General features: G+C 31.4%; 1 protein-coding gene across 1 annotated transcript in view; it reads right to left on the bottom strand.

The window, feature by feature from the left end:
• The window catches only part of LOC118748797 (1-phosphatidylinositol 4,5-bisphosphate phosphodiesterase), a gene marked incomplete at its 5' end in the record, with an annotated part of 178,199 nt that overhangs the window by 20,684 nt on the left and 139,314 nt on the right, over positions 1 to 18,201 (bottom strand). Inside the window, 1 exon segment of the mRNA XM_036483476.1 lies at positions 6,918 to 7,064. Within this exon segment, the coding sequence (XP_036339369.1) occupies positions 6,918 to 7,064 (147 nt within the window).

The raw sequence follows: 18,201 nt of genomic DNA, 5'->3' as shown, positions 1-18,201 counted from the left end.
TTCTGCATTTATGCAGCTACGAACATGAAATTTTGCAGTACTTGCACCCATTATCAACAGAATACTTACAGTGAAAATTACAAAGATCGGGTCACTATAACCTATAGCTCCCATACAACTGATTGTTCAGATATAAAATTTTTTGTTATAACTCCTCCATTTATATAGCTAGTAACATGAAATTCCGCACTGTTTTCAATAATTATCAACAGAAAACTTACAGTGAAAATTAAAAAGATCGGGTAACTATAACCTATAGCTCCCATACAACTGATTGTTCAGATATGAGATTTTTCGTTATAATTCATCCATTTATGTAGCTAAGACCATGAAATTTCGCGCTGTTTTCACTCATTATCAACAGAAGACTTACAGTGAAAATAACAAAGATCGGGTCACTATAACCTGTAGCCCCCATACAACTGATTGTTCAGATATGAGGTCTTTTATCATAACTCCTCCATTTATGCAGCTAGGAACATGAAATTTCGCACCATTTTTGCTCATTATCAACGGAATACTTACAGTGAAAATAACAAGGATCGGGTGACTATAACATATATGTATCTTCCATACATCTGATTGTTCAGATATGGGATTTTACTGTAAAACTCCTTTATTTGAACAGCTAAAACCGATAAATTTCGTAAGATATTTTATAAATAATAATACAAAGTCTACTGAGAAAATCGTCAAAATCTATGCTGTATAAGCTTTATCTCCTATACCACTGATTGTTCAGATACCAGTTTTTGCGATATATCTTCTTTATGTAGGAAACTAAACCCAATAAATTGTGTTACCGGTTTACATACCGATCACATAGCAGTGAAAATCACTTAGATTGGTGCCATATATATGTATATCTTCCATACCTCTGATTGTTTAGATGCGATTTTTTATATAAGTATGTAACTCCTCTATCGATGTATGCAGATGTATTCAAAAGCAGTAATCTGTCAAAGTAAAATTTGCAGATGTTCATGAAAGGTATGAAGCCTTCGGCATAGCCGAAGACAGCGCTGCTCTTACTTGTTAATTTTACTTTTTGGTTCTTTTGCATCAACTTGCTCTGGCTTTTGTTATAATTTTTTATTTAATAAATGAAAAAGAAGTTAATTTTTTTGATTCCGATTAAATTCTTTTTTGGTTTTCGTATTCCCTTTATTTAGAATTTTTGTTAGTTCATTTGTAATTAATTTAAATTTTTGGTTTTATGGTTTAATATTAATTTTTTTATTTCAGTTATAATGTAATGTTATAATCACGTCGTGACTCTTTTTCATAAAATATCACTGTAAATTCAAATCGAGTTGGTATTTTTGTTCCTTTTCATAAAATATCACTGTAACATCAGATCGGGTTGTAATTTTTGTTTGCGGTCTTTTATTTTTGTTGTTGTTTATCTTTTACATTTTAAGCTATTTTCTTGAAATACGTATATATGTATGTAGTTAAAAAGTCTGTCTTAATATTTTTCGTTTAGTTATGATTTTTATTTTTTGGAACTAATTTTAGCTGTGAATACATTTTTTTTTGCGTAATATCGAGCCCAAACCGCCGAAAAAGTAATTTTGAAATTGCTTATGTTTTTTGGCTGATGCTTTATAAAGTTTCCTGTTTTTTTTAACTAAAATTTTAAAAATTTTAAAGTCTTCGATTTTAAGAAGTTTGAAATTTTTATTTCTGGGTTTTTAAAAATTTTTATTTGTGCTGTTTTTTAAATTTGTTTTTATATTTATTATTAATTTATTGATTAAGCACTTTCAAGTCTGTTTTAATGTTTTTACTTTAGATATGATTTTAATTTTCCAAAACTGATTCCAGCTTTGTGCTTTTACAATTGGTTAACTTTTTAATTTTTTTAATATTTTTATAATTTTATTTGTTTTATAACATTTTTTTTTATTTTTGTTTGACATTAAATATATGTAGTAGCAAACTTGCAAAAATTTTCTACAAAATCAACCTTTTTTTAAATTTACCGCTTAATTTTACTGCATTCAAAAGTTTTTTGCTTACAAAAGCCACGTTCTCTGAGTGCCCTAATTTCTTTCCTCTGCAACAGTAAGCTTGCAATTTGTACTTGTCTTGTTTTTGACAACAGCTGTTGCATTTAATGTGATTTTCGTACAAGCTACAATTTTAATTAAAAATTCTAAAAGGTCATTTGGCTACACAAACAAAAAAAATAAAAAGCAATAAAAATCGAAAACAACAACCAAATACACAGCAGCAAAGTACACAAACGTATTGTATTTGTGAATTGTATTTGTGCGCACGCAACAAAAGCACGTTCGTATGGGTGTGCCTTCTTTTTTTTTTTGTTGAGTTTTTAGGACACAGTGTTGCATGTCAAATAATGCGCTTCATCTTCTTCTTGCTGTAGCTTATCCTCTCTACATAAATGTCTGTTTGCTATGTGTGTCAGATCCACAAAGGCAGCCCATGAATACGAACCAGGGGAATTGTGTATACATAAGGACTCGTATGTGCATGTGTATGCAAGTAGTATGGGAGTGCAAGTATTTATTGCATCATGATGCAAGTTTCATTAGATAAACTGATGGTATGACCAAAAACTGCCAACGGTTTTGATTGGAACTTGAGCTGTCAGCTCGATTTTGTATGCGAAGGCGGAAGTAGTAGGGGGGGTGCTTTACATAGTATGGATTTGGCTATTGACATATCTGGAAATTCAAACACATGTGTGTGTGTATACGTCGCCAACTGTTGCAATCATCGTTTAGCCAATTTGTTATATGACTTTATGATTTAATGGCCCTGTGGCACGATATTTTTTACGCTAAAATTTTAAATAAAAAAGTTCTGCTATGCAATTTGCAATCAGAGTTGCACTTTTTCTGCTCAGATTTGAGAAAATTTGCACCATTTCCTTCCAACCAACGATACAATTTTTTTCATACAAAATTTAATATTCTAAATTTGAATTTAAAGTCAGAGTTGTTTTTCTTGCTAACACGGTTGCATTGTTTTAGATATCTTTTTAAACAAATACTACATTGCAGAAGAAGATGCGTTTAAAAACTGCATTTGCTTTTCAAACTGTAATTTTCTAGAGAAAATTGGTTTATTTTCAGCTTGTGTTGCAAAATTTTTATTGGAATTGCATTTTTGGCCTTCATAGGGTTGAATTTATGATTTTCTTTTTGAATTGTGGCTACCTTTTTACAAGCCTTTTGAAGCCAATTCTGACAAAAGTGTGTTATTTTAGCAAACAACAACTAAAACGACATTCTTTTAAATTTTAGTTGCCATATTTATGTAAAATTTATTTTTTTTTTATGTCATATTTGACATCCAGTTTTCTAAAGTTTCTAACAGAGTTGTACTTTTTAGTTTCACAGGGTTGTATTTTTCTTTCATTCTTTAGCCACAGTTCATTATTTACAGTTGACGAGCATTTAATCTTAAAGTAAATTGAAAAAAGAAATTTAATTAAAAAATTTATTTAATTTCAAAACTGAATATTTTAAGAGAAAATTTTCATATTTTATAGCTTTTATTTATCAGAGTTGCCTTTTTCAATTTCACAGGGTTGTATTTTTCTTTCTTTCATTGATTGCAGCTAATTTTTATAGTTGGAAACCAGTTTTAATGTTTTTCTGTAAGCAGAGTTGCATTTTTGCGCGCCTAATTTTTAACAAGGGCGATACTTGCCGCCCAGAAGTTCATTTACTTTCAAAATTCAATATTTCTTGTAAACATTTTAATTTTTCATAGCTTGCTTCCAAAAATTTTCAATCAAAGTTGTACTTTTTACTTTAACAGTGTTGCATTTCTTCTTATTTCATCGCAATTATCCTTTTAAGGCTAAAAACCGAAGCTCATGGCTTTTCTTTAAACAGAGTTCCATTTTTTAACACTTCATCTACGTACGCATATCAGAGTATACGTTTAGTCACAGCCATAGTTCGAAACCTGAGTAGCTAGTAGCTTGTCCTGCAAGGATGACTTTTGAAAATGACCCCGAGACAGGGTTGACTTGTCGCTAAAGATAGGCATATTTTACTTTCTGGTACTGTTTAATGCACACAATTTAAAATCTTGCTTTAAAAAATAGCCAGAGTTGTATTTTTTATTTTGACACTACTGCATTTAACCCCACCACCCTGCAGCGAAAACTAGCTACACAATTGCTTGCTTCATAAATATGCATGAATTTTCTATGTTCCACTACAACAGCATGCTATTATTTCGCACTTTAAACTATTTCATAACACTTATTCACCTCACACCTTCTCACTCTCATCACACGTTCCGAAACTCGAAATGCATGTAACAAAAGTGTGAAAACTTTTCAAACACTACAAAAACCCTTTAGCAAATATTAAAGTTTAACTCAAATGCAAAAGTATACCCAGTTGCCTATTAGCATGGTACTGAAGAGGAAGTGAGATAAATATGGAGATGGATAGCGTACGTGCCAGAGAATGGGGTAGTCAGTAGGCAATCAGTAGCGGATACAGGGGGGGGGAGGGGGGCGTTGGGGGCCATAAAATATCTAATGCATTAATATTAACGTAATATATGAATTTCATATCAGGTTAGTTACCGATATCGCTAAGGAATTGGATTTTGACATTGTCCTTCCTCTGAGAGCACATAGACAAAATTTTCGGGCTAATTATCGTGCATCTAACGCTGAAGATTTGAATCGAAAGGCAATATTTATACCGCAATTGAATAATACTTTGCTTGACCTCCGAGAAGGATTGCCGAAAGAGAAATTGAATATTTTTGATTTGAAGTTATTACTTCCATCTAAAATTGGGGAAAATAATACACTAGATGAAAAAAAATAATAAAAAAAGTCCTGTATCCGCCACTGTAGTGAATTGCCACCCGAACAAGATAATTCAAGTATTGCATTTGCTTTTAATAAAATTCACAATTGCACAATATGGAAAGAAAACTTCATGCGAAAGACATACATACATACATACGAGTATGTGTTTATGTAGTATAGACTTTTCAGAGGCAGTTGAAGTTGAAAAGTTTATCTTAGCAGTTACGAAAAGTTTAGTTGGTTTGCTTGAATTTCGGTAGGAAAATTTTGCAAGATAATGTGCATAATTGAGGGAAAAGAAAAACAAAGAGAGAGAGGAAGCAAATATGAGTGCTTTAAGTTAGCGCAAACATTGGAGATATGAGTGCTTAAGTCAGTAAGCTGCTCGTATTAAGAATCAATGGAATGGCTTTAAACTATTAAACTGTTGTTGCTAACTGCTGCTCTATGAACGTGTAGTAGTTTGTTATCATTCAAATCTCTTGTGGCTTCTTATTGTGCGTTATCGGAGAGAATTGTTAAGGCTTATAGCAAATGAAAATGAGTAACAGTTTTGAAGTGCATGTGAAAGCTTAATATAAAGCTTATGTACGTTGTGAAATTGTTACATGACCTTAAAATAATTTAGGTTGGCTTTCAAGATATTGAAGAATAATGTATGGTGTAAGTCTTCATGAAAGCTCGCTACCAAAGTGAAAGCTCTTATTGCTAGCCGCATTATCTGAAAAAGTTAATTTATAGTAATTGTATATCAAACGAGTTGCAATACTGTCTCTTTGCATTGAAGCTTTCACATTTTTTGTTTCGACTTTCACACATTTTGTAAAATGCCTTTGATAAAAACTTAAGCAAACTCAAAATACGATTACGTGCTACAAAGCTGGGTGCTTGATTTACTTCTTTGCAACTTCACCTCGTAAGTTCTATAATTTCTGAGAAGCATTTGTAGCTTTCCGCTGGATTTTTTCATGGCTTCAACGTTTTACGAATAATTTACAAAAGTTGGAAAGTTTATGTTGTCGTTTTTTAAAGCTTTAGTATTTTAAATTAATGTTAGGTAAAGCTTTCACTCTTTATTAAAAGCTTTCCGAAACTTTTTAAAATAGCAGACACAATCTCAAAGTTTCAAAAATAGCTATGGTCTGAATTTGACAACTTAAAAAAAAAAATCTTTGAAAGCTTGGAATTAAGGGTTTAAAACTACATTTTCTGGTAATTTTTCAATCTTTTATTTGGGAGTATTTAGTCTCTGTGGCCGGGTAGAGTGGTTAAAGGTGGTTATTAGTGGTTATTAGTAAATATATAACACAAATTCTAGATATTTTTATGGATTTGAGAAATTCTAGCATTTTGAATTGATATTGACCCAGCTTTCTCTGCTACATATGTATACATATTTAGAGCTTTCTGAAATAATGTAAAAATATTGATTTAAAAGGGCCACTTTTTTATAAAAACTATCAAGACCTTGCTGTGTAGAAGTTTCTTAAGCTTTTATTTGGGGCTCTTTAATACTTTATTTAGTAATTAGTATAAGTTCGAAGCTTTCGCGGTTTTTGTGGTGGATTTTCGAAGCTTTAAGATGCTTTTTGCCAAACGTATGCACTGAAGGTGACAGAAACACATGCTCGCTGATTTACTGCTTTAAATGAATCAAAACTTTTAATTGTAGCTTCACAAAAGATTTACGAAGTTTAAAAAAGAATAATTTTGATTTCCTTTGTCTCTTTTATTCATTTGTGGATAGACTCCGGGTAAAAGCTTCCACTGAGCAATACTGATTTAATTCCATCTAAACGTTTAACCTTTTGAGAATATATCCATTAAGCAGTATTGGTCGGAGAAAACTTTCACACTGCATCTGTCTATATAAAATGCGCTTTGAAATGAGCTTTAAAAAGATCTACATGTTAATTGGCTAAAGTACTCTGCTGTAAAAGTTTCTACCAAAGTACAAAATGTTTCTGCTGATTTTGTACACGAGTTAGCCATCTCAAAGACGACCGTGTCAAGCTTTTTAAAAGTTCTTTCTGTCTAAAAGTATTATTTAATAAAATTTTTAAGTTAATAAAAAAATAATTTCTCTGAAAACTTTTTCTCAACTCACCTTTGCCGCAGCCGCATCCGGACAAATAACATGGTGATATGTTATATTTATATAATCTGTATTCGAACATATTGTCAGTGAACGTTTGTCCAATGCCACCATATCGGTGCCATTCTTTTTTGTCACTTTATCGAGAATTTTAGGATCCTGTAAAAAAATGCGAAAGAAAGCATTTAGAAAAGATTAAAATAGACTAAAAAGAAATATTATAAAACACGTAAAAGCTCTAACATAAACTTCTTCAGAAAAGCTTTTTGAAACAAAGCTTTCGAACTTCTTGACAATTTGCCTCTTTGGTTTCTTGAAAAAGCTTCATTCCAATACATAAGTTTACCCACAACTTTCCTAATTTATTAAAAGGTTTTTTCTTCGAAAAACTATATTTTAAAGTAATTAATACACTTACAATCTTTCTACATCTTTTACTCCCATTCATCGCTTCTCCTTTACCTTTCGTCAAATTGTTTAACCGATTGCATGCACGTTTTTCACAATTTATGGCGTTTTCTTTTTACCGAAAAATGTTTTGCCTTCTCAGTGCTCTCTTCGCACAAATACTAGTGAGAGGGCAAGGAAAAGGCAAAATTTTTTGTAGAAAAGAAAGCGCTATTAGTATGTATTTATTTTTCTTCCTCATTTTGGAAAACACACCAATATTCGCTATTACAGAAATAAATATTATTCTACTACGACCGAGTGTCTGTCTTTAAAAATCACATCTTTTCGATTCAATTACTCAACCATCCATCATTATTGTGTACATACAAGCTTTTATAGTTGTTCACTAATTTCTAATGCATCACTGCTTTCACGATAACTGTAAACAACAACTATTTACGTGTGTATGAAGCGTGCATTAAAATGAGTCAACGAGTTGGTAAAAGTTTCTCATTCAAGTTTGAGTTGCACAAAATATATAAAATATTAAAATCATAACGCGGGTTGCTGGAGGAAGTCTTGAATATTTAAATGCATTCATTTGTATAATTTGTATGCTTTAAAATGGCATGCAAGGGAAATGAACAACGAGAAAGGAAGGTAGAAAAGTTTGATTTAAAGGAAGAAATCGAGCTTTAACAGCCAAAAAGACGTAAGTGATTTTTTTTTTTAATAATTTGACTTTTGATGCAGAAATGCAAAGCATCTACTATAGGAATACTTCTGCATAAAAAAAAAAAAGTTTTGAATAAAATGTCACTTACTTCGGCGGTTAGGGCTCGAAATGATAATAAGTAAGGCAAATTTGGTAGGATATTCTCAACACAGTTGTGAATTAGAAAAGGAAATAATTAATGGAGCAGGTGAAAGATTTTCTAAATTAAGGCAAATGAAAAAGTCTTAAATACTTAATTACATGACATGAGTCGTATGTCGATTTGTCACAGAAAAATATGGTTATTTATAAACCGAATCAGCTATATAACTGAAAAAAAAACGTGAAATTTTGAGTTCTGCCGTTATTGCAGAAGACCATGGATATATTGCTTTTTTTCTAGGTACTATAACTGATATCGTTGCCATCCACTTAAGGAAACTGAAACTAATCTTTCACAAGTTTCGTTTGTTGAAGTCTACACAGCTTTTGTATGGAGTGAAAGCTCATCAATGGCAGCGCTTTCACAATTTTTGTTCTAAGCTTGGTCGAAAGCAATGATACAAGCGCGCTAACTACAAAAAAAAAGTGCTAGAAAGGTGGCATTTATGACATTTACAACAATTTACAACAAACGATTTTCGTTTTGTTTTGACTGAGGTATGAAGAAACCTTGGAAAGTTTACTTAAAGTAATTTTAGTTTACAGAGAGACCTTTAGCAATCTTGTACGTGCCTTGAGATTTTCGGTTTTAAACAGTTTTTCCGATAAGAATCATGTAAAAGCTTTCGATTGGAAGCTTTCTCCTGTTTTTAAGTTTCTTGAAACTTTTATTTAAAGTCATATTAGTGCGAAGAAAGATTTCACAACCCTTTAAGCTCCTTGGGATTTTCGATTTAACGCAGGTTTTCAGATAAAAATATGAAAAAAACTCTCGGAAGCGTATTTTACGATATTTTGATTTCTATGGAATTTTCAAGTTGTTTACAAGTTTCTGCAGACTTTTGTCAGATTATCTTTTTCAGATAGCACTACACTCGAATATTTGTTGATTTTAAAAAGCTATTAGGAAGTAACTTTAAATTAAAAAAAAGCCACATATTTTGGTAGTGTTCAAAGTTTAAGTGCAGTTATTTCATTCGTTTGTCCCCATTGTGTGCACTTCTCAACCTTCTAATGAAAGAGTGTATTGAAAGCAGAAGTTGTTTAGATTAGGTCGGTTGCGGTCTTGGTTGTTCGAGAAGAAGCATGAGTAAATTTTAAACTAAATAGTTTAATTAACGTAGGCAATGCAATGTAAAACTTTAATTCATCACATAATTAAATAGGCTCGCTCATAAGAGTTAAGTATAAAAAAAAGAATACAATAATTGTTTTTTATGGACATTGTTAATTGTGTTATTCGTGATTTCTTTGTTTTCCTCATGGCGTTTGAAGATATTTTGAGCTTTTTTCGGGACTATTCAGAAAATTTACGGGGCTTTATTAGAATTATTCTTGTTGCACATTTTTGAATTTTCTTTGGGAGTTTTTGTTTTTTTTTTCTGATTTTTTTTAGACTTTTTTCGGTGTCCTCCTCATTGTTTTCAGAATTCTTCTTGCTCTATTTTGATTTTCTAAAGATTTTTCAGAAATTTTCGGCACTGTTTGGGTTGTTTGTGACTTTTCGGAAGACTTTTGCATTTATATTGGGATGTTTCCGATTTTTTTGTGGACTTTGCGTTTTATTTTTTTTAAATTTAACATCGGAATTTCCTGTATTTGTTTAGTTTTTTTTTATAATTTTTTTTTTTTTGGATTCATTTTAGGCTTTTTAATTATTCGTGCTCTTTTTATTTTTCGCATGAAATTTAGAAATTTTAGTACTTTTAATTTTTTTCAGAATTACTCGAAACTCTTCGGGAGCTTCTCGGCTGTTGGTTTTAGAATAGCCAGGTTTTTTTCCGGCCTCAGCCTTGTTCTTGTTTTATTTTTTTCTATTTTCTTGAAAATTTAGACGATTTTTCGGAAATTTCTATGGCGTTTGGAGAGCTTTTGTTCTGATTTTTTGCTAGACTTTTCGTTATTCTTTGCGGTTTATTTTTCCCGATTTATTTATTTCCCGTAATCTTTTGCGATTTTCAGTTTTGTGCATGATTTTTCGGTAGTCTTTCGGATTTTTCGATATTTTTTAAGTTTTTCGGAGTTTTCGGGAAGCTTAGAGATTTTTCGAGGTTTTTCGTTTTTTTTTTGGATTCTTCTGCACTTTTAGAATACTTCATGCTTTTTTTTTATCTTCTCGAGCATTTTGTTTTTTTTTTGGTGATATACATAGGCTGATTTATTTAATTTCCGGAATGTTTCTGAATTTTTAGTCTTTTTCGAGATTTTTGGAAAGTATTTCCGATTTTCGGTGTTTTTTCTCTTTTTCCGGAAACTTTTATATTGGATTCTTCTGAATATTCCGAATATTTCGCGCTTTCTTATTATCTTCTCGGGCTTTCAGTTTTTTTTTGGTTATTCTTCGTGATTTAGTTTTCCTGAATTATTTATTCTCCGGAATTTTTTGTGATTTTCGGAATTTTTTAGAAATCTTTCGGAAGTCTTTGGGATTGTTCAGTGTTTTTCCAGAAACTTTTATTTTGCACGCCTTTGGACTTTCAGAAGAATACCTCGCCCTTTTTTAGTATGTTCTCGAAAATTTACTTGTCTTATTTAAGTTATGCTTCGTGTTAGGTTTTTCCTGATTCATTTATTTTTGCGAGATTTTTCGGATTTTTTTTTATTCTTCTGCACTTTTCACAGTACTTCATGCTTTTTTATTATTTTATCGGAAATATTTTTCGAATATTCAGTATATTTTAGTTTTTCTTTTTTAGTATTTCTTCTGATATTTTCTGTTTTCCACGTTTTTTATTTTCTAGTTTTGCTTATTTTCCGGAACATTTCAGGACTTGCGGTATGTTTTCCGAAGTTTTCGATGATTGGTAGTGTTTTTAAGATTTTTTTGAATTCTTCACTTTTTTTTGCGTTTTGCTGATTATTTTATTTGTTTTTCGGAACACTTTGATACTTTCGAGACACTTTGAAAGCTTTGATATTCTTAAGGCGCTGGCCCAATGCAGGCTTGCTTTGCGCGCCTTGCTGACTTCAATTTGCTTTGATTTACTTTCAAAACTTGCTTGGCCGAATGGTGGCTTGGAACGCTGTCAAAGTAACCGGCTGTCTGGTTGAAAAGTCAATGTCTGTTCCCTTAACGTTAATAATTATTTCCTAGAAAACTCAAAAAAATGTATCAAAAACTTTCAGATTTATTTTTAAATTAATGCGAAATAATGTTTGTATTTAAAAGAAATGATAATAATGATACATACATATCTATATCTAATAATAATATAATAGAATGGCGCTTACACATATGTTAGTGTTTGGCCGAGCTTCTCCTCCGATTTGTGGCGTGCGCCTTGAAGTTGTCACACAAAGCGGAGGGGCCTACAGTTTTACGCCGACTCCGAACGGCGATTGTATTTTTTTATGAGAAGCTGTTTTTCATGGCAGAAATATACTCGGAGGTTTGCCATTGCCTGCCGAGGGACGACCGCTGTTAAGAAAAAACCTTTTTTCTATATTTTTTTGCGATGTTGCTTTGACCAGGGCTTGAACCCAGGCGTTGCGGAGTGGAAGCGCGCACTGCTTACCACTACACCACAGCGGCCGACACATATCTATATCTACATTTACTAAAAAAAACTATAACTTAAAAAAGCGATTTACTTGAAGAAAAGGCTAGAAGACGTTTTCTCCTCTCGTGTAAAAATTGTAAAACTGGGTTTTGCGACTTTTTACTATAAGATAACGATATGTTAAATATAAATATGGAAACAATGAATCATTTTTATTTCATTTCGGATTACCTGCATTTTCTGTGACTTTTTTAAATTAAGTAAGCAAATTTTCGTTTGAATTTATGTATTTTGAAAGGAATATACCTCTTTGTCAAAAGCCTACAAAACGCTTGCCAAATAATTTTTCACACTTCTCGCAGCGAAGCAAGCAAAGCAAGCCTGCATTGGGCCAGCACCTTTAGTGTTTTTTTATAAAAAAAAAAAATCTGGAATGATTAATAAGTTTCGCAGAAACTATCAGTCCTATCGAAAAGTGATGTATATACCGTTTTTGGAGGATTTCGTTTGCTTTCATTTGCATAGTATTAAGATTATTCAATTGCTTCATAAGATATACATATGTATGTGATTAAGTGGAACCACATTTTTTTTTTAGCTGAATAACGGTAATTTGCAAATATCTCGAAAACTTATCCTATCCATAGAAAAAAATCAACTCGATTTTCGGAATAGGCGAGCAATTCTACATAGAAATTGGATAATGGTATTCATGGAACATTTTTGCCGTAAACCAGTGCAATTATTCTAGTATCGCTCTCTGGGCAAACGCCGTTGGCCTTCATGAAATATTTTGGATATATGTTACGGGCGTTTAAGGGTTAATCTGAAGGGTAGTAACGAAACTTTACTTTTCTTACAAACACACAAAAAATTATCTAGGCAAGCTCACAGCCGCCATTCCACTAAAAACGATAATTATCTCATTTCCTCTTCCGCAAAATTTCTCAATTTTACTCATTCAAAAATCACTCATAACTTCGTTGACATTTGGAAATTGTCACAATGCATAAATGAATACATTTGCGCTGGCCGCAGGTAGCTAACTGCCACTTCGAAGTAAAAAAAAAAACAAGAACAACAAAAATACCTTCCTAGCATTGCACTAGACGACGGAAAGCTAAAAATTAAAATTAAAATTTGCAATTTCCGTTTTAGCATTGACACAATTTACATGCAGTACAAAAACACACGCACACTCGAGCAAAAATTTGAATGACAGATATTAACACTAACAAAGGCAATGGTAGCAAAATGATAGCATTAAACAAATTATAAGAGGGAATAAGTAACGGTACATTTATTAGCAATGCTTGTGGAGGGCAACGAGTGAGACTTTTATGAGGCGAGTGAATATGTGGTGGGAGTGAGTAGGGATGCAACGGAATAGTAGGAGGGTGGCAAGTGAGAAGAAGAAAGGAAATAGTGGGAATAGCAGGCGGGATGTAAGTGAATAGTAGGAGGGAAGTAAGGGAGTGATGGGCGGTAAGCATGTGAAAATTAGGAAAAAGGTAGGGAATTGTATTGATGGCAGTTAGAAACCAGCAGCCCTTGGTAAATACAGCATGGACGTAGAATGCGATAGCGGTGTGTGTTTGTATGTGCTCTGTTGTAGCGTAAATTATTTTTTGACAGTTTGCTCCAGCGCATTTCGCTGACATGCTGTCTACCGCTGACCCAATGGACTACTAGACATTTGAGATATTTTTTGTCATAACTACAAAATAGCAACAGTCAGATAATTGAGTTGTCAGCGTTAATGGAAATTGCTAATTGCAAAAAAAAAAACAAGAAATTGACACACTTCCATTTAGCGCACAGAAGCACAGACATTTTTCCCACAATTAAGTAAAATTGTGCTCTACTGCACTTGTTTGCTTTACTGTCAGGCTCTTGTATTTCGCAAGTTTGTAATATTCCAAAAATTTGTGTTAGTTTGAAAATTGCAATTGAAAATTTTGTTTGCATTTTGGGAAAATACTGATCAATGAAATGAAAAATACTCGAGTAAAATTAGAAATCATACTCACCCTCAATTACTCTAGCATCAAGAGCATATGTGCAAAATTTTTGTTTGTGTAGCAGCCTTTCGAATTCATAACAATTGGACAAGTAATGGCTTTCTTTACGTATTTCCAAATAAATTGTAAATCAATTTTTGGTACTGTTGACCTACTCAATAGTCACTCTACATACTTTCTTGCTCCTTTACGCTCCCTTCCTTCTCTAACTACCTCTCTTCCTCCCCTCTTTCTCGTTGCCCACTCCTTGCGCTGCGCTTCATAGAAGGTCAAAGTTGACACTGACATGTTTGATACTTTTAATTGGTTGTATATGGGAAGGTCAATTGGGAAAATGCAGCTCTATGTGCTTAATTTGTTGTATGAAGGAAATGAATGAAATGGTTGGCTGGACAGGTCGATGAATGTAGTTCGTAATTAATTAAAAAAAGTGTCTAAAAAATTGAATAAAGTTAAATTAATGCTTGTGAAATAGTAATTAAGTGAAGTAGAAATAAACTGAAGGTAGACAATTAATGAAATCGCAAAGTCAAATCAGTGGAAATAATTAAGTGAACAGAATAATAAAAAAAAAATACAGAATAATGTTTTAATGTTGAGCCTTTGGATAGGTGGCAAACTTCCAAAAAGATTGTCGAGTAAAGCTTTCACAAATACTTTTCATTTAATGCCAATACTTTAATATTTCATTTAATTTCAATATCTTTATTATTTAATTTTTAGATTTGTGAAAACTCAACTGAAAATATTGCTTAATCAAAGATTTTTCAAATACCTCTCATTTCACGTCAATTTAATTGAATTACATATTTCAAATAGGTGGCAACCTGTATCAAAAATATTTTCTACAGTAAACTTTTTCAAACCTTTTTAGTTTGCTACCAGTATTGTTATATTTGCTTTATCTTATCAATTTAATAGAATGGATTTTTTTCAAATAGTCGCTATAGGCAACCCTGCTCAAAAATAGTTTCTGTTGTAAGCCTTCTTGAACTTCTTAGCTTGACACGCATGTCTTATTTAATATTTGATTAAAAAATATTTTCGGCTGTAATGCAATATTTAATTTATCTTACCCATTTTATTTAATTAAAATTTTCAAACAGGTGGTGACCCTCCAAAAAAAAAAATTTCAGCTGTAAGCTATATTTTTAAACTGATATTTTCTAAGCGGTGGCAATCCCACTCAAAAAATATTTTTTAAAATTTTTAAGTTTGATACACATATTGTAATATTTAATTAATCTTATAAATTTAATTTAAAAAATAGTTCAAACCCCAAAAATATTTTTTGGGTGTAAGCCTTCTTGGAGCTCTTTCGTTTGACATCCATATTGCAATATTTAATTTATCCTATAAATTTACTTAAACTGAGATTTTCAAACTGGTGGAAGCAGTCAAAATAACCTAACATTTTTTTAAATATGTGGATATAATATCCCATTTTTTAATTAGTTTGATCAATTGTAACCCAGTCGCAACCTTTGACCATAGCCATGCTCACACTCCACAATAAACACACCACACCTCCCCCACATGAAAAATTATGCATGATTTTAAATTACCTAAATAGTGTGCCTAGTTTTTAGATGTCCAAAAATTATATCCAGTATTTAAATCAATCAAAAATTATGTCCTGTTGTTGAATGACCAAAAACTTGTAGATATCGGGCTTTTATGTAATTATGTCGAGTTTCTAAATCAAAGAAAAATTATGCCCAGTTTTTAAATTAGCAAAAAATTACACCCAATTTTTTAAATGTCTAAAGATTGTGTGGACTTTTAAAAATAACAAAAAATTATGATCTCTTTTTAAATAAAAAAAAACTGTATATTCTGCCTAAAAAATCATGCATGTTTTTAAAGTACCAAAAAGTTATGTTCAGTTTTTCAATCAACCAAAAATGATGTCCCGCTTTGAAATAACCAAAATCTTGTGTCCAGTTTTCAAATTAACAAAAATTTTTGTCCGACTATGACCATATTTTTAAATTTTCTAAAATTGTGTCAAGTTTTGAAATAAAAGAGCAATTAAGTCAAGTAAAAATTATGTCCACTTTTTAAATGTCAAAAAAAAAAAATAATAAAATAATACCCAGTTTTTAGATGTCCAGAAACTTTTCTTTGCGCATTTTTTGGCTAAGCTTACCAATTTTTGTGTGCACATGAATGCATGCATTTGCACTTATTTTCCATTTTTCATTAGCCACCTTTTTCCGTCTGTCGCCTGTCACTTCACTCTGTTGTTGTCATGTGTGACAATTTAAAAAAAAAAAACCAGAAAAAGACGAATTCGCCATTTTGTTTCCATTTATGTGCATTTCCAGCTGTCACACTCGGCATAGAGCAAACTGGGTGACAGCAAATAAACAAGCTGTACGCTACACATACAGCTCACAACTACTACGGATAAACTAGAAATAAAAAATAAAATAAAAATAGAATAAAATATAAAAGGAAAGTAAAAGTTTAAGAACAACGAAACGACGAAAAGAGCATAGTAACTAAGAAGTTTGCAACCAAAGTTAGAAAGCTAAGCAGCAAAGAAAGATTTAAATTAAAATGTTGTGTAACAACAAAAATGAATTGGATTACAAAAATAGCTACAAGTATGAAAAATAACAAACGAACTACACAAAAAGTGGCAGCGTTTTATGTTTGTAAGCAATCAGTCTAAGCCAGTGAAGCGCTACAGGGCGTATGAGTAACCTAGAACTACTATTTCAGAATAGAGCATCACACTATTCGACTGTAGGTGATGGCATCGTTTGAGTGACATATTACGACAAATGCTCACACTGAGCGACAACTAATATAAATTTGTATTCCGACGTTTGCACTGGCATACATATGTACGTATGAACCTACAGATAACCATGTGCGTGCTTTAGTAGTATTTTCCGTCCATTAATGCTTGAGTGCGTCATCCGCACAACTACATTTAATATCTAGTAGGTAATAATGTACTAATGAGCTTCTTTCTGCACGTGTGGCTAGGTGCATTTGCGTGTGTGTAAGTGTGCTTGTGTATGCATTTGCGCCCTAAACAACTCTTACAAGTAATAGCTGAGTTTTTTTATTTGGCGTCAGCTGTTGCGATTGATGAACTGCAAACTGCAAATTTTGTTGGAAACAAAGTTTTTGCCTGCCTTGAATTTATGTACGCACGCTTTCTGACAGCAATTAATTAAATCGCACGAGTGCAAATGTATGCGCATTTCGATTGTTTCGAAATGCTTGCAGCGCATGTGATGATGTGAGAAAGCACAAAAACAAAATGGTAACCAAGTTTAGCTTTCAAAATGAAATTAAATAACTTTGAAGCAAAATAATTTTTTTCTGTAAATTTCCATATTAAATGAAAAAAAATCATTTTTCACTTAAATTGCTTTTGTGAAACTTGCTATTAATAAAATTAACAAAAAAACAAAAGAATTAAGAAAAATTCAACTTAGTTTAGTTTTGTAAAAATAAACATTTTAATATCTTACCTAAAATTGGGCGTTTTTAATAAAATTAACATACCACAATTAATAAAAAATCGTAGCTAAATTAAGATGTTAAAATAGAAAATAAATAACTTTGAAGCTAAGATTAGACTTCTAATTAAATAAGTATAAACAAATTTGTGAAATATTATAATAAAAAAAAATGCCACTGTCGAGTAAAGAATTTTAAAAATTTGAGTTATAAAAATTATTTCCAAGCTAAAATTGGGCTTTTATTAAAATTCAAAAAATTATGAATCATTTTTAACAAGCTCGAGGCCCAGCAATTAAACAAAACGCAAAAACTTCGTTCTATTGATATTTTTAATTGTCGATATTTCGACCTCAATCTGAGGTCATCTTCAGGAACTCTTGATTGTGCCTGGTGGACTGGTGGTCCATAATTCATGATTCATAATTTAAAATTCAAAGGCCAACAACAAAAACAAAATAAATTAAAAAAATTATAAAATATAAAAAACAAACAAATTCCACTACGTTTAGTTTTCTAAGAAGCACAATACTAATATCTTAATTAAAACTGGGGATTTTAAATACAATTAATATAAACAATTATAGCTAGGTTAAGTTTTCAAAATAGAAAATAAATAGCTTCAAGGCTAAGATTAAGTCATTTTTATTAAAATTCATATAAAAAATAAGTAAAAAAAGTAAAGAATTTTAAAAACTTAAGTTAAAAAATAATTATAATCTAAAATTGGCCAATTAAAAAGTTACAACAATTATAAAATATATAAACAAAAAAATGCCACTAAGTTTAATTGCATAAAAGGAAAATTATTACTATCTTACCTTAAAATTTGAATTTTTAATAAAAACTTAGGTTTCAAAAAAAAGAAGATAAATAATTTTGAAGCTAATACTGGGGAAACGGAAGCCAAATCAACAATTTTTAGAATTTATATCTGTCTGTCTGTCTGTCTGTAGGTACGTTTGTACGCGCATCACGCGAAAAATAATGCATGAAATTGAATGCAGGTTTCACCTGTATATTGCTAG

This window comes from Rhagoletis pomonella, unplaced genomic scaffold (assembly GCF_013731165.1).
Source record: "Rhagoletis pomonella isolate Grant_MI unplaced genomic scaffold, Rhpom_1.0 Rhpom_scaffold_00013, whole genome shotgun sequence".
Taxonomy (NCBI): domain Eukaryota; kingdom Metazoa; phylum Arthropoda; class Insecta; order Diptera; family Tephritidae; genus Rhagoletis; species Rhagoletis pomonella.
The sequence above is the reverse complement of the archived record's forward strand: the minus strand, read 5'-3'. Positions and strand labels throughout refer to the sequence as shown.